Genomic DNA, 20,938 nt, shown 5'->3' with positions numbered 1-20,938 from the left:
TCCTGGTCAAGCCTTTTTTTGGTCTTCATACAGCTTTTTGTGGTTCCCCCTACTTAGAATTGCAATGATACTTTGTAGAAGGAACCACGGAAAGCATGGTTTGTTTTTTTTTTTTGTTGACCCCTTTAAGCAGGGATGATTTAATGCCAGCCCCGTGGTTCGTGTTAAATTTTCCACGTTAAACAGCACAAGTTGGGTGCGCAGTCATTTTTTGTATCCCAGGGTAATGGCTAATAGGCTCATCTACATGAATTTACATGTGATGGCAAAGTGGTGCTTATTGCTTCTCTATTCCCTACCCTTTCAAAACAAGTGTGCCAAAGTCATCTCCCACGGGTTTTGGCCAGAAAAGTTATCCGTAGAAAACAGAAGAACAAATGTATGTGGGTTCTTCTTCCTGGGACAGTTTTCCAACGGAACATATGTCTGATTTGAGAACTGGTACACAATCCATGGGTAAAAAAGTATCCATGGTCTTTGCATCAACAAGAGTAATTATGAGAAATACCCTAATAAAAACTAGAATTTAAAAGTGAATTTTAAACAACTTGCCTCATGCTGTACACAGAGATAAAGTTACATAAAGCTTTGTGAATATCTTTTTCCATCTTCTGCTGCTTTGTGCTTCAGGCACATCAACCCCATTGCATTAATTGACAAATTAATCTGCCATGGCACCATTTTGGCACTGTGCTGGCTGATTAAGACATCATTTTCATACCTAATTTCAATGGCTGCACAAAAGTGCATCAGGAAAGGTGATTGGATCCAGTGGGGTGCATTTCTATTGGTCTGTGCCAAGTCTATCCGTTCTTGGCATCAACTGCTTAAATCCTGAGCTTGGAAAAATTGTAACTTTTCTTGGCTTCCAGCAAGAGAGCCTGCTTAATGTAGTTGCATTAGGGCTGTATGTCATGCAGTGGAGGACCTTGCACTCTGTTTCCCTCCTCCTTTTTTCTATGGGTTAAAATGGTTTGGTTGATCAGCTTATAGATCATAAAAAAAAATCTGGAAAAGTGGAGCATACATAAATTACTATAAATAAAGATTGCTTATATTAATTTATGGAACAGAGGGAGGAAAATATCTCAAGAGTTGAGCATATAAGATATATCACTTGCAAATTTGCTCAATGTTTTTATCATCAAAGAAAAAACCTCTCTGACGTTCAGTAATGCAATAACTCTCTGTGATTTGTGCTATAACTCAAACATGAACAAATGATCTTATCTTGATTTAATATTAAAGAGTCCCAGAAGATCAGACCGACCAAAAAACGGCCATTACCAATGTTTCACTGTCACCCTGCTTCAGGGATGTTTTTAATTGCTTTAAACTCGAAACACCAAAAGTTTCCATAGTGATTAGTCACAACCTTACTAATTTTTAACAATTATATTGGTAGCAAGAGTTGGGTGCAGCTGCCAGCCATCGCTCACAGAATGCCCCCAGATTCAGAGAGACACCTGCAACTTTCTAGAGGTCTGACCTGTAGCTACAGGACATTGTATTTTAGATCTAGCATGTCAAAAACCTCTTTTTTAATCAAGTATCACTCCCCTTCCCCAATCTCATATGTTTCCTTTCCCACAACCCAAAGATCTCACCGTATGCAGCACGGTTCCCTCTACTTGTGGGCAGGTTGGCTCTTAGGATAGCATTATTCAAGGCATTGAGATAGGTGGGCATGCTGTGGTAACCTTTGTTATTGTAGAAGACCTGAGAGTGTACAAAGTATAATGGACATCAGCTTTGCTGTTATTTATCTATTTAAATGTGATTAATCGCCTAACAGTACATCATAAAAAAAAAATTATACAACTAATCAAAATGTACAAAATAAAACCAAAAGCATAAGTTACAGTAAAATCAATCATAACAATAACTTTATGATACAATAAATACAAACTGAGAACTACATAGCAACAAGCCAAAATATAACACAAAGCCTTCAGAATACACCATGGAAAGGGTATTTGCCTCAAAGGGCCTTACTTAATGAAGGGATAATTTTGTAACATTGCACATAATTTAGTAGGCAAATATGAGCATAACTTACAATTTTCAAAGTAGAATTATGAACCTAAGTCTGCTTTGAAAATTATCCCTGCAAAGGTATACGTTCACAATTATTCATGATATTGGGTGCATGTAATTTTGCTGGGAGAATTTACGTGCTTTTTTTTTTTTTTAAATCCACCCCCTGGAATACCTGTGCACATAAATTTACATGCATACAGTGTACATGCATGCAATTTTACATGCACATTGGTTGTGCAGTTTTCTAAAGGATCATTTTTGTGGGTAAAACACTACTTTCCCCACAGAATTCCCTTTGAAAATTACCCTTCAAATAGATTTTCCAGAGGCACAGAATGGTAAAAGTCCCTTCTGGATAATACAGTAGGACAGCTACAAGTTTTTTTCTTGGGATATAACTCAATTTTAATCCCCAAAAATAAATACAAAAAAATTTCCTTCAAACATGTGGATATATGAAGAGTTTGGGTAGCCAAACTAAACATTTAACCAAGCATCTCAATGTTATTTCTGACCCTTTTGCAACACTGTGCCTTACACATCTCTAGCTGGCTGTAAACAACCCATGTACAGAGCATTAAATCTTAAAACTGCTATTTTAAAACTGAAATCCATGACAAATAAAACCACTGAGATCAAAGATTGACAAAACTGGGTTTCTGTCAGAAAGGAGCATCATTTGAGCAGGGATAATTCATTTCTAGTCTCCAAGAACCACAAACTAGTCTGGTTTTCGGGAGATCTATAATGAGAATTAACTGTATGTATTTAGATACATTTGGCCTAACTGGATTAATTTTTGCATTTTTAATTACCGTGAAAAATCAGACCTGGGTGAGAGATGTGAAAGACTAGAGTGAATACTCCTTCACTAAAATAACACACTCTAGGGACACATACTGGAGAGGCTGACAGTGATTTTTACTTTTCTTTTCCTTAATCACTTAGCTGTGTAACTCTATTAATATTAGGGATGCAAAATGAAGCACAACATAGACCATCAATTGTATCTGCTCTCGGCTACCACTAACAGAAATGAGGTCCATCTTCTTTACCTGGGCTGTCCTCCTGACAGCAATTTTCCGCACCACAGGAGGAGCCTTAACACCAAAGGATTCTGGGATGGATTTCTGGACATTCCCAAATGTCAGAGCCCCATACCTAGTAAGGATATAAAAAGAGGGTCTCCATGGGGCATTCAACATTTAACAGAACTTGAAAAATAGCTTATATTGCCACATCTTAATTTACGTGTTGTGCCATCCCATACCCCAGAAATAATAATATGAAGCTCACCCAGACTCATGACCTTATATTTTGAAATGGTGCTTGGAAAGAGAGAGTCTATATGGGTCAGCTAAAATTGCATGACCATGCTGTAAAACTTAATTTACAACAAGATCACTTTCACATTCCATGGGCCAGAAGGACAATGCCTACAAGCCAGATGTGGCCCACCTCTGATCTGGGATCTCTCTGGTCATTATGTGACAAAACTGGGTAATGGTAATCTCTATTTAATATACCAGATTTTCTATAAAATCAAAATGATGTACATTAAATCAATAAATAATACATTAACAAATCACTATGATAATACAATAGAAATACAAATAAAACCAAAATAATATAATATAAAAACCCAAAGTCCATATGAAGAAATTAAGACTTACCTGATAATTTCCTATCCTTTACTTCTACACCAGTCAAAAACATGAGGGTTTAGTCCCTTCATCCAGTAGTTGGAGGCAGAGGTTTTTTTTGTATGTATGTCATGCATGGAACGAGATATAGTCAGCATACTACTGTCAAACCTAAATTCAAACTATAGCAACTAGCAATCACAAAAATGTAACAACTGAAATCTAAAATGTTGACCTAATCAACAACAAAAAAAAGAATGTAATAACTACGTATACTTTCTTTGAGATAAATTATCAACTTACACAATTAAAAGCATTTTAACTAAGAAATCTAGTCTTAAAAATCCTTGGAGAAATGAAAAAAATCTCAAACCATTTCCCTCTTTTATAACATTTAGTCAATCAGATCTCACTCTCATAGAGGTAGCCAAATTTGCACAACCTAGTGTGGGCTTCTTGACTCGTGTAGCAAAGTAAAGGAAAGGAAATTATCAGCTAAGTCTTAATTTCTCCTTTCTTGTCTTTCTGCTCCACCAGTCAAGAACATGTGGAATGCATAAAAGCCCCATTACAATGGATGGGTGGATTGCAAACTCAGGGCCTTATTTTCCAAACGTATCGCACGCGGTAAGGGATGTTTCGCACGCGAAATGTCCCTTTTCGTATGCGATACCAAAATGGGGGCGGAGTCGGCCCCCCTGAAGAGGAGTTGGGGCGTCGCCGGGGCCGACTCCGCGATGACGGCGTGCACAGCGAAAAGGTAAGTGCCTTTTCGCTGGCTATTTCGCTCCCAATAGCTACACCTCCTATGGTGGCGCTATTGGGTGCGAAACCAGCAGCGATCGCACCGCGACAGTGCGATCGCTGCCGGCTAGCGCAGTCCCGCCCCTCATCTTCTAAAGTATCACAGGCCTGCGAAACTTTAGAAAATGAGGCCCTCAGTCTTAAGAAAGCTGTGTCAAAATTAGTATCCTGTCTCATGAGAACATCCAACCTATAATATTTGGCAAATGAACCTAGAGTTGTTCAAATTTCATTTAATAATATTGACGGGATTTGCTGCGGTTATCTCTGCTCATGATGAAGATTGTGCTCTACAAAATTCAACTTCCATAACAGTATCATAGACCTCAATGTAGGTTTAAGGCGTTTAACTCCTTGTCGAAAAACATGATACCTTCTTGTGAGACAATATAGATGTCCCCTTAATCTTTTCCCTTCATACAAGAAATTGCTGCAACCTGTACTTTAAAGAATTGAAGGCCAAACCCCTTGTCAAGACCCTTCTGAAAGAATGTCAGAATATCTCCTATTTGGAATGCCATGGTAAACAGTTAATCTATCTACAGTATGTTGCAAATATTTACCAAACCCTCACTTAAGCTCTCTGTGGAATTATTTTTAGAACTTAATCTTGTTCTAATAACTGACAGTTTGCATCCCATTTTAGCTAATCATGCCCTCTCAAGAGTCATGCCGTGAGAATGGAGATGGATTTCCCATTACTATCAGTCCCTAGTGAAGGAGAGCCCTATACCTTGAAAATGCAATGGTCGATCTATTATTACTTTGCTTAGATCAGCATTAGGGATGTGCAGAAGGGACGGATTTGTCCGATTCGGTATTCGTCGGGACCCAAATACGTTGCATTCGTTTTCATAGGGGGAAACCAGATTCGTCCATTAGTTGAATTCGGTATTCGTTTTCCATTAAAGTTGGAAAAACAAAAAAACCCCCCTTCCCAACCCTTTAAATTTAATTAACTATAACCCCCCACCCTCCTGACCCCCCCAAGACTTGCCAAAAGTCCCTGGTGGTCCAGCAGGGGCCTGGAGCGATCTCCTGCACTCGAGCTGTCGGCTGCCAGTATTCAAAATGGTGCCGATAGCCTTTGCCCTTACTATGTCACAGGGGCTACCGGTGCCATTGGTCAGCCCCTGTCACATGGTAGGAGCACAAGCTGGCGCTGGCCGTCCATTGCTATCGGCACCATTTTGAATACCGGCAGCCGACGGCCCGAGTACAGGAGATCACTCAGGACCCCCTCTGGACCACCAGGGACTTTTGGCAAGTCTTGGGGGGGTCAGGAGGGTGGGGGTTTTATTCGTTAATGATACATTGCATTCGTGGGGGTTTGCCATACGTTTCGGGAACCCACGAATGCAACAAATAGGGACCTATACGTTGTGGATTGCGCATTCATTCAAAACGAATGCCCATCCCTAATCAGCATACCATGGTCTTTGTGGCCAGTCTGGTGCCACTAGGATCTCATATATCTACACCTTCTCGTGCTTCTTTATTACACAGCCTATTAATAGCCAAGGTAGGAAAAAACATAAAGCAACATATCCTTTCACGCGTCTATTGCCTCATTGCCATAAACCTTTCATTGGCTGAAGAACTGTCTTGACTATGCATTCTGGTTGGTTGCCAATAGAACCATCTATGGTTCACCCCATTTTTTAATTATCTGCTTGAGTGCCTAATGGTTTAGCTCCTGGATCTATCTTATTTCGGCCCAGAAAATCTGCTTGCACATTCTCCTGACTTACAGTGTGTAATTCTGAAAGCTGTAGCAGATATTCCACCGACAATGTGAATAGAAGCTCTGCTTCCTCCAAAGTTCTTTGGCTCCAGGTATCCCCTTGTTTGTCTATGAATGCTACTGCTGTTGCATAGATGCTTAGTACTCTTACTGCTCCTCACCTAATCATTGACTAGAAATGGAGAAGTGATAGCTATATGTATCTTGAGTCTAAGTGATTTATGGACCCCACATTCTCTCTTTTTGCTCACCCCAAGCATAATGATCCTGGCAAAGGGTACCCCCAATCTCTTATAATAGGCATCTATTGCCTTTTAGTTTCCAATCTGGGTACTCCAGTGATATTACCCTATGCACATTCAGGGAGTTTGTCCACCAACATAAACTTTATCATTATTTTCATGTGATTTTTTTAAAGTAATAATGCATGCTAATGTAACATACTACCATAGTCATTTTTGCACCTAATGTGGGCAAAAACCTACTAAATAAATCAAAGGCATATATTATAGCAATTTTCCAAAAGCCAACTTCCATGGGAAGAATGTTTTTACATTAAACAAGTAAATGCTTTTGAAAATCAGGCCCCTAGTATTAATCAGTTTTCTTTTTGATTCTAACCAAAGACAAAAACCATGCAAACTCAATTCAGCATTCAGTATTATAGTCTATCATAATTTATTTTTCTGATAGGTCTAGCAAAGTCAGATACCTGCCTTTTCTTACTGAGAAAATGACATGACTGAAGAGATTCCAATCGAAAATAAGGGCAACGTAAGCATTTGTTCACCTAAATGAAGTCCAGAATTGGTCTGTAAGGGTAAACCCTTTTTTTATTTTTTTATTAATAACTTTTGGAATTTCAAAGTATAATGATTAACATCCTCACTCTTGCTTTTGAAATGGGGTAGGATATAACATTTTTTATTTTATTTATTTGTTTAGTGTCAGTACAGCAATTGTCTTCACTGGTGATATATATGAAACAAACCATGAATGTTTTGGGTGTTTGAAAAATCAACTCTAAGGCATAATCATTTTGAAAAATATCCAACACCTACTAGCCCCTGGTAATGTGAATCCACTCTTTGGAAAACATTTGTTCTAGCTTTTTTGGCACCCTCTGTAAAATCTAAAGTGTGACCTGTCCTCAAAAGTCTCTATGGTTTTGATTCATCTAGACTCATGACTAGTCTTTCAAGTATCTCACCAAATAAACTCTCTTTGCAAGACATTTTGCAGAGAAGCAATTTGGAGCAAGAACCAGCATCCTAATGTCTGAGTCATAGAAGTCTTCTAGCTCCTAACGTGCTAGTGATCTTGAATAACTAAAAAATTCATCAATCTCATCAGCACAATAAACAGCTGTGGATTCAAGCTGTGCCATCTGTTCTGATTCAGAAAGCTGCTGATTTCTGCTTAAGAGGGTTCTTGCCACACTACTAGTGCAGATGCAACCCACACAGATAGTACCCACAGAAAAAGCAGGTGCAAATCTGTGCAGATACTTTTAAGGGAGTAATAATTGAGGCAAAACTACTAGTAGAGTTTTGATTTGATTATTGTTGCAAACTCTACAGGTAAAAGTATCTATGGAGTTTGCACCCAGTGCCTAGATTTGCAAATTCATTTTCAAAAGGAAACTCTCCATGGATTTCACTTTGAAAATTTATAGCCTGGCAGGGGCTGCAGTTACAGAAGTGCCCACAGAATGTGCAGGTCCAGACTCCCCAGCAGAAAGTTGAAAATAAACTAGGGCTGTGAATCGGTACCGGACTCGTTTCCGGTATCAGGTTCGGGTAAAAACCACGGGAAATCTTCGTTCCCACGGTTTTTACCCATTTTAATCGGCTGTGTCGTGCCGAAAAAAAAAACCCCACACCCCGACCCTTTAAATTTAATTCTTTCTAATCCCCCACCCTCCTGACCCCCCCAAACCTTTTTTTAAAGTACCTGGTGGTCCAGCGGGGGTCCAGGAAGCGATCTCCCGCTCTCGGGCCGTCGGCTGCCAGTAAACAAAATGGCACCGACGGCCCTTTGCCCTTAGCATGTGACAGAGTATCCGTGCCATTGGCCGGCCCCTGTCACATGGTAGGAGTAATGGACGGCTGGCACCATCTTTAAAAATGGTGCGGGCCGTGTCGGGAAGGTGGGGGATTAGAAAGAATTAAATTTAAAGGGTCGGGGTGGGTTTGGGGTTATTTTTAAGTGCCCTTTCTTCCCACCCCCCCCCAAAATGATAAGAGAACCCCACGAAAAATTTCATGGGGTTTTCCTATTGGGTTTGGGGGCCCCCCGAATTCTGACGAATTTGAAAACATCTTCCGATATCTGCCCTTTTTTCCTGTGGGAGAAGTACACATTCATTCAGCAGATGACACGTGTGTTTTCCATCAAACTGGTGAGGGCGGGCGGGGGGGGGGGGAAGCAGGGAGCAATATTTTAAAAGGCATTTTGTCAGGGCAAATACCCACAGAAACACCTTTTACAAATCACCCCTGTAACACAATGTCTCCATGTAAATGCTAAATGTTAGACACTTAAGATTAATCTTGTATGAGCACTATGAATATTAAAACAAAGAGAAATCTCAATGATTTTAGTGATCAGATCTACGTTTAAAAAAAAAAAAAAAAAAGCATTGCAGGGTTTCAGAAAACAAAGCTCTATTCCTCGTCTAACTGGTGCCCCATGTTTTCAAAACCAGGATGGCTAAGGAGGGAAGTAACTGCTCTTCTCTGGTTCCTGCATGCCAGATCCCACATCTTCTGCACCAGGAATACTGCTATTTACTTTTGGGCTACAAAAAATACCTAAAGGTCAACATGGGGAGAATCTTAAACTTTGATTCTGAACACTGCTAAAGGTAAGAAGCCGATCCAGTGGCTATGTCAGTTTCTCCCCTCACATTTTCACCTGGTGGTGTAACTGGAAGAGATACGACATTTCAAGAGCACCATGTGAGCTGGAGCCTTCAAAGCAAAGCAGGAGATAGACCTGACCTATGACCCTCTCCTCCACTCCCTAGCATGCACCCTTCTTCTTACCTGTGCAATCTGTAGCGGTCTGACGTGTAAAGAAGATATTCTGAGACATTACGGCCACTGATGTCCACCAAAATGTCCCCCGTCACAACTTTTATCTGGGGTGGGTGACCTCCGACCCCACTGGGACAGGAGAAGCCGGTCCCCTGCATTGAGCAAGTGCATCGGATTGGCTCATGAATGATATAAGGGAGCGATGGTGTTGAGGTGACTGTCTCTGAAGGAGGAAAAATAGAAAAGAATTGCACATGCTTTTCCTATTGCCTACCACACCCACTCCATCTCCCACCCCTGAAAATGTCATCTCCAGTCCAGCCCTCGTGTTGTAGGCCTCCCTGGCATTGCAAATGCATCCGCTAGGCTCTTGAACTGAGACCTGGCAGAGGGCTGCATTGCTGTCCAGAATTTACCTCGATGCAAATCCTAAATTAGTAGGATGAGAGAAGCTTCTGCAGGAATAAGATATCTATCTGTTTTTAGTGCCTTCCAGGAGCTTCTGACATTTTTATAGAAGCTAAGTGGGAAGCCTAGCATACAGAAGTAGTAACTTTTTAAGTCTAAAGGTATTGTACTTGTTAAACACATGATAACTTTTAGTTTTAGCTACTGTATTATACTGATATACAAGCCAAGGGGGAGCACAAGAATTCTTGTTTCTGTGTGGCTTTAAGGCAAGAAGAGGGGCAGCGAGGCATACTTGCATAGGTGTTCTACTAACTCACCAACCAATGGACTCTTTCCCCTAGAAAACCTTTTATTTGTGTGGTAAGTAATAATTAGAGTTGTTTACCATGACAAGACATTTGGTAAAGACACACAGAGCTGATGCTAGGCCAAAAGGCAGCAGGCAATACTGGAGGTGACTGTCTCCTACAATACATATCTGAGATATTTCTTGTGACATGGGAATATCTCTATATGAGTGTAAGCATCCTTGAGATCAAGAAAGCAGAGCCAGTCCCTTTTTTGTAAAAAGGGAATTAAGGTGCCCAGGGAAACCATCTTGAACTTTTCTTTTCAGAAACATGTTCAAGACCCTTAGGTCTAGAATGGGATGGAGGCCCCAATTTCTTTGGAATCAGGGAGTCCTTGGAGTAAAATGCCCACCTTCTTAACCCTGGTGGAATGGGTTTGAGCACATTGGTCTCTAAGAGGGAGGAGAGCTCTTTCTGAAGTAATTCCTGATGTGGAGAGTGATCCCAACTGGGATCCGGAAGGCAATATGGAGAAAAATCCATTAGATGCAATCTGAACCCTCTTCCCCGGCATGTTGATCCATGAAGTGCTATTGTCTTACCTTTGACAGAGATGGGAAAAGCTGTGACGTTCCACATTCTCACGACGTCCTCATCCATGGAGACTGGGAAATCGGATGGGGCAGGAGAGGGGGGAGGTGGGACAAAGTTGGAGAGCGGCAAGCCTTGAGTGAACGAATCAACACACATGGCATCAAAGTACTTGGCTGCCAGCATCTTTGACTCATTGCTGTTGAGGTTGAGACTCTGCACCAATTGATCAAGAGTGCTGTTAAAGGCTGTCTTGAGAACACAGGTGGCCCCAATACCAGAAGGAAGGTAGAAGGTATTGACAATCTGCTGGGGGCTGGCATCAGGAGGCAGCTTTGCTCTGTTGAGATTAACAAAACATTTTTGTTCAATTTTAAATGATGAGATCACCCTTTATCTCCATACTCCCTATGGCATTGGTGGTAGCAATTCTGGCGATCAATATAGTAACAAAGAGGGCACTTGCACCAGCTAGAAACCACAACTGTAAAATCTAGAGGCCCTGGTTCCAACTCTAGCTCACTCTTCTTCTCTTTCATTAATCTTTCTTTCCATTTCCCTTTCCTTACTCGGTTTCCAATGGCCTGTGAAGCGCTTTGGGGTACAGTTTGTGGATAGACACTAAAACAATAAATGTCTTCCCTTCTGCTATATCATTAGGGTATGGTGAGCTTGTCCATGGACAAAAGGTACTAAAGGTAGAAGAAGAGAAACAGCCCTGCGTTGCAGCTCCAGAACCCCCCAGAAAAACGATGAATTAAACTATCAAATTCCAGAAAAAGCGTCTTCCTCCCATGAGTGCTTCCCCAATTTTAGCTCCACTAACAGCAAAAAATAACACCAGGAGCAGAACTGCAGACTCCACTCCACCAGTAGAAGAGGGAGACAAGTTAACAATTAACTTGTCTCCCTCTTCTACTGGTTGGCTGGGACAATGTAGCCATTCTACTTTATAATACATGGACTGGGAGATAACATGTTTTTTTAAAAAGATTTTTTGTACCTTATACAACTTATATGAAAAACGTTTTGGAAGCAGACAAGGTCTAAGTTGATTATAATCAAGTTTTGTTATAATTAGAAAGCACCATATTTATTAATGTTAGGTTGCAACCATTAATAGCTGCAGGAGATACAGAGGATCACAGTTACAAGCAGGAAAACAAAGTTGCCTTCTCGAACTATGTGAATGATTTCTTCAAGAGGGAGCAACCCAGGCACCACACATCAAAACTCCTTCAGACAGCAGAAAAGCATTCACAACATGTCCTACCGATGCTCCGGCTGCTGCTCATTGGCAAATGGTATAAAGTTCCCTCTTGGTTGCGTGTAGTTGTGGTACTGAGACGGGGAAAGGATCAGCGGAGGAAGATCACCTACAGCGAGAAGAAGAAAGGCGATTCAAATCAGAAATCCCATCGGAGCAAGATCTGCCCAGCGGCCATGCTACTGTACAGTGAATTTACAGCCATCAAGCCTGCAGTCGTGGAGGTTCTTTATTGTTGTGATGGACCTCAGCTATAAAAGTACTTTGGCCAGGTGCTATATATCTTGGTGGTAGTGCTGTCCATGGTTAAACAAGAAACCCTGGTTTGGGTTTTCTACCCAATAATCATGGGAAAGAATGGGCGCAGCCTGGGCAGGGAATGCTTGCTGGCACAGTAAGGTACCAAAGGGCTCAGACTGAGAGCAAGCTTTTCTTCCAGCACTAGATCTGCAGGACAAAGTGAGATCTGTGAGGGTGGATGATACAAGGAGAAGACAGAAGGGGAGCTCTTCCTTTACAGTCCCATCCCATCCCTCTCTCAGAGCACAACCCTGATCCATGGACAGTACTCCCACACTCCTTCCTGCAGATTTTTCCTGTGTGTTGTAAAACATGGAGGTCAGAACCATAGGGAGGGGCAACTATCAAAGCAACTTACACAGAAAAAAAAAATGTTACCTTCATGAACTGGCTGTCTGAAAACTTCCCTCCCTCAAAGCTGCAAAGGTTTCCACATGGTAGAAGCAAATAACAGTGAGGCAGTGCATGCCTTCCACTTCCTGACTGCTGATAAGGTCACAGGTTAATTACTAGGGTGAGAATGAGTGGAAAGGGCGTGATGCTTAGAAAGGGGCCTGTGTGTCCCTGCTCTCCCCTACTGCCGGCTCCAGCTTTCCTAAGGAGGACAGTTAGTTGCCAGAAGGGTGGAAGGGTGACACATCTGTTTGTTACTTATATACCCTCATTCACTGCTAAATAAGTTAGGATAGATCTGGGCCCCTTTGTCTACTACGTTCCAGTTTTGTCTCAACTCCTGGTCATGCTGCTGCCTGCTGGGCAAATTCACCTATTTCAGGCACCGAAAGAGCCACCGTCATGGCAACACAGACAAAAAACGCCGGCAGCAGGATCTGGGAAGAAAGTGCCTTGGTGTTGCGTTTGGCACAGTGGAAGCGCTTGATGATCAGCCCTTGGAACTGCCTCAGTTTCAACCAAGATCCCTCGAGCTTGTAACTCCCCTGCCCAGCCAGGGCCTGGTCTTCAGGGTCTGGGTCTATGGAACCTGCAAGCAGAACAGTAGAAAAGATAAATATATTTATACACTAATGTGTAGACTGAGTTTTGATGTATTTTTTATTTCATTTCTGACGTGAGAAACAACTTCATTTTACTTGTTGGGGAGGAAGTAAGGGGGGTGGACAGAAGCTGAAGAATTAGATACCTGATCTAAAGAAAAAAATACATAAATAGAGAGTCGTTTTGTTAGACGTGGGACAGAATACCGATTACTGTTAGGAAATGCAGCTCATGAGATACTAAACTATAACTCAATATGCTCTTGATAGGATGAATTTTCAAAGCGTTACCCAGGGTTATGTGCGTAAAACAGGCAGGGTGGTAGGTCTGGGTTAAGACGTAGGGAGGGGGGGGGAGGGGAGTAAGGCTGAAGCGTTGAAGGCTGTAGGCTCAACTAATCGAGGCGTGGGCAAACTAGTGGAGATATTGGCAAACCAGTGATCAAAACTATGCGCACAAGTATTTTCAACAGCAGTACGGGGTAGATTTTAAAAGAAGCGCGTGCGGCCTACATGTATGCCCAATTTTATAACATGCGCATGCAGGCCCGCGGATGCTATAAAATCCAGGGTCGGCACACGCAAGGGGGTGCACAATTTTGCACCTTGCGCGCGCTGAGCCGCGCTGCCTTCCCCCGTTCCCTTCCCCCGTTCCCTTCCCCCTAACCTGACCTTCCCACCCCTTCCCCTAACCTTTCCCCCCAGCCCTACTCTAACCCCCCCCCCCCACTGTCGCAAGTTGTATGTGCCGGCAGGCTGCCGGCATGTGATCCTCCGTTACAGCAGCAATGGCCGCTCTGTCGGAGGCCTCTGGCCCTGCCCCCGGACCGCCCCTTTTGTAAAGCCCCGGGACTTATACACGTGCCGGGGCTTTACGCTCGTCGCTGGGCCTTTTTAAAATAGGCCCGGCGCGCGTAACCTTTTGAAAATCCGGCCCTATATGTGCATAGTTTATAAAATACCCACCTGTGTTTATAAACTGCAGAAACTGCATTGTACAAATATTATATATAATATACGCATGCAAATTAGTAAAATAACTCTATAAACCATGGATTTCTCCTGCATTACAAATGTTTGCGTGTACTTTCTGGGCAGAGATATGTGGTACTTTAAAACCCATGCGGCTCCCACCACACAGTTTATAAAATACTAGCATAAATCTTCATTGCCAGTGAATTTTATGACTTGCTCGCACTATTGAAAACTGACTTTGTAAAGAGCAAAACAATAAAAAAAAATAAAAAGAGTGAAGCACTGTGTCTGAGCAGCATGGAGTTAGTCATCTTCAAAAGCAGTTAAATTAAGTATTTGGGATACTTTCTGTAATGTAGATTTTATCCTCCCAACTGCATGAAATGCTCCTAAACCATTCTGGATAAGGGACTTCCTAAAGGGACGCATTGTTTACCACCATTTTCTCTCTCTGTAGCTACAGATGTGGGGACATTCTACACATTCTAGAAGAAGAACCAGTAGCTTTGCTTTCTCATCCCCTGGGGAGCTGGGAACCCATTAAACGAGACACAGTTACACAGACAGAAGACGTAACCGAGAAAGTGGTAGTGCTGTCCGAATATGCCACAGACGCGTCCCAACCCCTTTACCAACCTTGCAGACTGAAGTTATCTGGGTCCTGCAGATTATCGAAGAGTGGCGAGTAATCCCCATAGAACTCGGAATATGTGCCCCCTTCATCCCCACGCACAGACCCCACGGAGGAGGTGGAACGCAAGGAGCCTTGGGACTGGGCTAATTTGGAACAGGTGACCAGATTGCTCATTTCCACTTCAGGTTTCTCTAGGCCCTCCTCGCCTTGTAGGGGCTCTGTGTTGGCTTCGGGCTTGTCAGGCACCTGAAGACTTGGCCGCAGCACATCCTTCTTGGATTCCCTCATGTCTGGAAAGAGTAAGCAAGTTATTGCTATCCCACTGTAATTTCAAGACAAGGAGATATATTTTTGCTTTGCTGGTGAAAAAAGCCCCCAAAACTTAATAAATAGCCAATAATGTATAATAGGAACCACCTTGACATTCACAAAAAACACAAGACAGGTGTACAATAGTGGGCAGCAGCACACAGTGTAGTGTGTATTATGGGGACAGTACCAGACCCTCTAATCAGCTAAGGTTGCCCAATCACATTCACAGGTTGCACAAATTTAGCTGATTACAATCGGAGCCAAACGGAGCTTTTCCTGGAGTAGGGTTTTCAAGTTTAGCTGGTTAGCACAATATTCAGTGCTAAGCAGCTAAAATTTGGCCAGACAAATCTAGGCGCTGCAAGAGCAGGCTTAAATCTGTCCGGCAGGTACTCAGGTACCCTCTCCTAAGTGATAAAAAAAAAAGCCCATATGATTTCATTCTTGCCCTTAGGGAGGTTAAGTTTCAAAGCTGTTTCTGCAGGCAAGTGCTTTATGAACTGAAATGTGTTTTTATAAAATTACCTATCCACTATGCAGGTAAAAGTTTGTGTTTAGGTTTGTTGCTCATGCACTTTTACCTCCAGTAGGGGAAGGTGCTCTTGGGGCAGGGTTTGGAATGACACTTTTTTTTTTTTTTTAATATTTCAAAAGTATGGGCATAATTTTAGTGCAGAAAATTACCAGCACAAAACAGCAGCTGTAAATGTGAGAGGGTAATTTTCCATAAGAAATTTTTAAATTCAAAGCACACGTGTACTTTCACTTTGAAAATTAGTGCAAAGCCTGTGGCCAGTCTGAAAATGACAGCCTACACCTCCCCCCGCACATTGATCAGATAATAGGATAAGTGCCCAATTTTCCATCAAAACCTTCCCATAACAAATTGGTGGCAGATGTGGGATTTAAATTTAATAGGCATTGGGAAGTTGTAAATTGTGGTTTGAAGCTGCATTGGTAGTGGGAATTAGGGTCAGAAAGATCAGATTAGTAAAGAGAATGAAACTAAAATTTTCTTACAAATTCCTAATCTGGCTTGCTAATCAAATTGCAAAAGCAAAATCTGGCATGGATATAAACATATTTTACTAAATGTCTTGTAGACAAGAGATACTTACTACTTCTATACAGTGTGATAGGTATTATATAGTTATTTTTATTTATTTATTGAATTTCTATACCGATATTAGTGGTGACATCATATCGGTTTACAGCAGAACAGCAAGGTGGAAATTACAATAAACAGGTATCAGGGGAAGGATTACATAGGAACAGAGAAATAGCAAAGAGATGTAAGGGTTACTTGGAACGCAAAAAGATAACCAGTAAAACATCAACTAATTGTATAACAATTATAGTGTGGGAGTAATAGTTAAATAGGCCACTTTCATTAATCTAGGGGAAATGAAGTTCTTTAAATGGGGACGAAAGAAGCAGGAAAATACAGATCTTACAGAAATAAAACAAAACAGTTTGTTGCAACAAACAGTAAACTCACAAGGACAGAATCCCTCTGATACAGAAGTTTGGGAAAATTCGTGATAATCTGATAGCCCTGGAACTTAAGTTTGAGCAGTATGTTAAAGTAAATACAGTGACCAGGAAAAGCAAACACTGTAATGCAGCCATGTTACTTTTGTTCTTGGCACTTAGATCTTTGGCAAGCAGCCATAGCGAGCTCCTTACTGAGAATCAGCAGTTTATAGGGAATTTAGAAGTGGCCACTAGAGAAGTCAAGTCATCGACATTAACAGCGGCACATCTTAAGAATCAAAAAGATAATTTGACAAAAGAATTACAGAATTTAAGACAGGAACTGACTACTGATACCAGTAAAATGCCTCAGACACGGACCTGTAAGGATGAACTGAGAGAAGTCACAGCAAAGAATTCTTACCTAGCAAAGCAGAGACCCAGTGCTTGCAGCACAAGTGCTGACAGCCCACTGCCCAGCACTATCATTTCCTATGATTCAGCCTTGTACCCCTGACACTTGGGATGCCCTACAATTGATAGCAGTCTTAGCACATGATATATCAAGTTCAGATAGATCACATCAAGAATGTGGTTCATTACCTACTCTGGAAAACATCTTTAATGCTCAATCAGGTTCCCACAACAGTCGGCTAAACTTGTCTTTTTTCAATTAACAATTAAGTTCTGGAATTCACTGCAGGAGGATATGGTTAAGGCGTTAGAATAGCTGGGTTTAAAAAAAGGTTTGGACAAGTTCCTGGAGGAGAAGTCCATAAAATGTTATTAGCCAGGTAGACTTGGGCAAAGCCACTACTTATCCTTTGGCTTAAGCAGCGTGGGATCTATCTACTGTTTGGGATCTTGCCTGGTACCCGTGACCTGGCTTGGCCACTGGATACTGGGTTTGAAAGGCTGATGCAAAATACATGGGTACAAATGTACCTGTGGTGTTCATGTCAGTCACATTTCCAAATGAAAATTCACAGCGTGTCCCTTGCAAAAGGAACTTGCAATCCTATGGGCAGCATCAACATTTCTCTCTACAAGTCCAACTGCCCTATTCCTTGTTCCTCCAGGAAGGGTCCTGTCCTTACCTGCATCGCTGTTTTCCAAGGACTGGTCTTCCTCCGAGACCTTGAGGAAGACCTCCTCCAGGGTAGTGTCCATCAGCCCAAAGCTGGTCAGTTCCAGCTCCTGGAGGCTCTCATCTAAATGCTGTATTTGGAGAAAACGGAGAGGATGTCAAACAAAGACATCGCACTGTACTGAACTACACTTTCCCCCCTTTCCACCTCAATCCTACAGGAGGTTGCTCAAAATTCCTCTGAATTCTCTAAATGCGACAGTCACGTCTGAGAAGGTGAAACAATCTGAAGTAAAAAAAAAAAAAAGATTTATGATTAAGCTCTAAACCTACGGTAAACAGCATGGGAGAAGGAGACAGTGTATGTGTGTGAGGAGTGGCATGGAGGGAGGGGGAGGAATGAGTGTGAGGGGAAGGCAGAAAGAGGGTGGGTTCAGCATGAAGGGTATCATGAGGGGCTCCATGTGAGAAGATAATAGTACGGGGGTGTTTCAAGTGCGAGTGGCACCAGGCTACATCAGGCCTAGTAAAACGTAGACAGCATAAGAGTTGCAGGGCGATGAGAGAGTTTCAGTGGGATGGGGAAGGTGCTAGGATATGAGGGACCCGCCCCAGTGCGTGGATGCCAGTATGCGGAGGGGGAGGCCATGATAGCGCTGAAAGCATGGAGTGTGACCTTTTAAGAGCCAGTGAGAATAAATTCCCTTCGTACAGTATCTGTCAGCAAGATTTGCTTTCTAACAAGATTTCACAGTAAGGACACATTTCAAACTCATTTAAACAGGCAAAGCGCGATTTACATGCGGAAACTGGCTGTCTGAAAACTGCTCTTCTGAAGGCAGGGAAGGAAAATAATGCACGTAGCTTGCTTTTTCAACTCTGTGCTTGTTTTTTACCATGGAAAAAGTTCCCACATGAAATGGAAGTGCACATGTCAGTGGGTACTTTGTATATACTACAGGTTGCAAAGTGAAAGAACATGCATACTCTTTCTTTGACAATTGCTGCAAGGCCCATGGGTAACAAATATTGACGCACTTTGTTCCAAGGCCTCCAGTTTGAAAGTTTCCCCCCTTCATGGAGTCCTTTTCTCTAACACATCCCCCTTCCTCTCCCCACATGCAAATGGGATGCTAATCCTTTGCATACCTGGAAGAGCCTCTCAAAGCAGCCCTTCTTCACAGCCTCGCTGGGCAGGATGTAGGAGAGCTCCGTGTTGGTATCCGAGATCAGCAGGCAGGAGGCCACATACTTCTTAATGAACTGGGAGACCCGGGGCTCGGAGCAGGGGCTGACGGAGGAGTGAGACGGAGGGCTGTGTGTCTGACCCAGGTCTGAAAGACAGAAAAAGAGAATAAGAAAAGAGAGACACCGAAAACAGGACTGTCAGCCTGATTCACTGGAGGCCTTTTTTCTATTGGCACACAGTAGGAGGAAAGCCTTGGTGAGTAAGGAGGCCCCTGTGCCAGTCACAGCCCCTCTGCACGCACATTAGCTAGCGCAGGCAGCAAGTCTTCCAGCTGCACTGCACAACTCCCACGCACAAGATGGCGGAAGAATCAATACACAAACCTGTGCAAACCCAAGATCTGGGTTTTAAAACTACATTAGCTGGTGGCGGGGGTGGGGAGGCTGGTTTGTAGTAAATATTAATGTTGGGGAAAGGTATTATATACTGACAGCACTAGAACCAAAAGACCTTTAATTATCCTATATAGCTGGTAGGACCTGAGCAGAGGCACTAGTCCTGATGCTGACTCAACGCTGTCCCGGGACTATCTGTCATAATAAGAGGGCATCTGAACCCAGAAGCTACAGGTGAAAGGTTCACCGATCCATTCAGTCTCCCCTTCATTTTTCTTATGAAGAAATGTCCAGGGTAATTTTGGTTTTATTATTTTTTGATCTGGGTCCAGCAAACTAAGAAGATACTTTTTTACATGGTTTAAAATTACAAAAAAAAAAAAAAAAAAATCAAACCGCAAACACCAACAGTCTCCATGGATTTTTCAGGAAATCCTTATCGTTACCAAAGAGGAAAATTTTCTAAGCCATTTTTGTAAATAAGCAGCGATTTACCCGAGTAAAATGGCCTGGACTGAAAATTGCTTTCCTCTGTCGAGTTTGTGTAGGCAGCCTGAGAGGAGGCGTTCCCATCCCTGGGAACGGAGTGGGGTACATGCACTATTTTCCAGCATATTTTTGCCTGCATCAACTGTGAGTGTAAAGTCCACGTGTGCTTTTAGTCTGTGGACTATATAGGCAGTTTTCAAAAGGGAAACTCCCCACGCAAGCTATTTGAAAATTGCCTCTAAATGCGTGAGCCACATTTATAGCCCTGACTAACAGATTCTCGTGTGCGCCAGCCTGATGGCTCAGCAGCAATGCTGCCATGCAGAGGCCTCGGGTTCAATTCCCGGGCCTGGCCTTTGCAACTTGGGCTGGGGATTCTGCAGCTCATTGGACTGAGAGTCTCTTACATTGCTAAACAGTGACACTTAGTGGCCCGGTTTAGTGTCCACTTTAGCCAGGTAAGAAGGGAGCTGTGGTATGTGGCACCTGGACTAAGGACTGTGGCTGCGGTGGCTGGACCAAGTTGGGAGGGGATATAAAAATAGAGGGAAAACCCCCCAGATAGTTGGCTGCTTCTCCTTGAGCTGGAAGCCCAGAGTAAGAGAATGAAACAGGACAAAAAAAAAAAAAAGTTAATCTCTTCGATATGCTAATAACAGAAACAGGGCTCCAGGACTGATCCAGGAAACTATAGACCGGTGAGCCTGATTTCAGTGCTGAGAAAAATAGTGGAAACTGTTCTAAAGAACAAAATCACAGAACATATAGAAAGACATAGTGTAATGGAACAGAGCCAGCATGGATATTTACCCAAAGGAAGTCTTGCCTCACAAATCTGCTTCATGTTTTGAAGGAGTTAATAAACAAGTGGCTAAAGGTCAGCCAGTAGATGATATGTATTTGGATTTTCAGAAAGCGTATATTTGAAAATCACATGTATGTGTGTAGTTTTGCCTCCAACCTAAATATGTCCTCCCTACTCCTGTTCTAGGGCATGTACTTTCACCTGCTACATGGGAATACCTTTTTAGTTAGACGGCTTTACCCATTGTTTTAACATTATTGCTTTTACTCTCTGAAGTTACAGATGAGGATGCATTTGGGAAGAAGAACCAATAGCTTTGCTTTCTCATCGTCATGGGGCTTGGGGATGGCTGCACAGAGCAGCAATTGCTACCCTTAAAAGAAACAAGGGTTAACCTACACGGTGTGGCAGATATTGCCATGGGAGACTTGCTGGACAGACTGGATGGACAGTTTT

At 42.4% G+C, this 20,938-nt stretch overlaps 1 protein-coding gene across 3 annotated transcripts in view; it reads right to left on the bottom strand.

The window, feature by feature from the left end:
• ABCA2 (ATP binding cassette subfamily A member 2) overlaps window positions 1-20,938 on the bottom strand; it is a 382,666-nt gene that overhangs the window by 86,955 nt on the left and 274,773 nt on the right. For all 3 annotated transcript variants that reach the window (XM_029612786.1, XM_029612783.1, XM_029612787.1), the window contains 9 exons: window positions 18,754-18,938; window positions 17,615-17,735; window positions 14,735-15,022; window positions 12,895-13,110; window positions 11,835-11,937; window positions 10,573-10,901; window positions 9,279-9,492; window positions 3,096-3,201; window positions 1,608-1,719 (listed from right to left, as the gene is read on the bottom strand). In XM_029612786.1, coding sequence (XP_029468646.1) covers window positions 1,608-1,719; window positions 3,096-3,201; window positions 9,279-9,492; window positions 10,573-10,901; window positions 11,835-11,937; window positions 12,895-13,110; window positions 14,735-15,022; window positions 17,615-17,735; window positions 18,754-18,938 — 1,674 coding nt within the window. The remainder of the gene's footprint in view (window positions 1-1,607; window positions 1,720-3,095; window positions 3,202-9,278; window positions 9,493-10,572; window positions 10,902-11,834; window positions 11,938-12,894; window positions 13,111-14,734; window positions 15,023-17,614; window positions 17,736-18,753; window positions 18,939-20,938) is intronic.

This window comes from Rhinatrema bivittatum, chromosome 8 (assembly GCF_901001135.1).
Source record: "Rhinatrema bivittatum chromosome 8, aRhiBiv1.1, whole genome shotgun sequence".
Taxonomy (NCBI): Eukaryota; Metazoa; Chordata; class Amphibia; order Gymnophiona; family Rhinatrematidae; genus Rhinatrema; species Rhinatrema bivittatum.
This window is presented reverse-complemented; position numbering and strand designations above follow the sequence as displayed.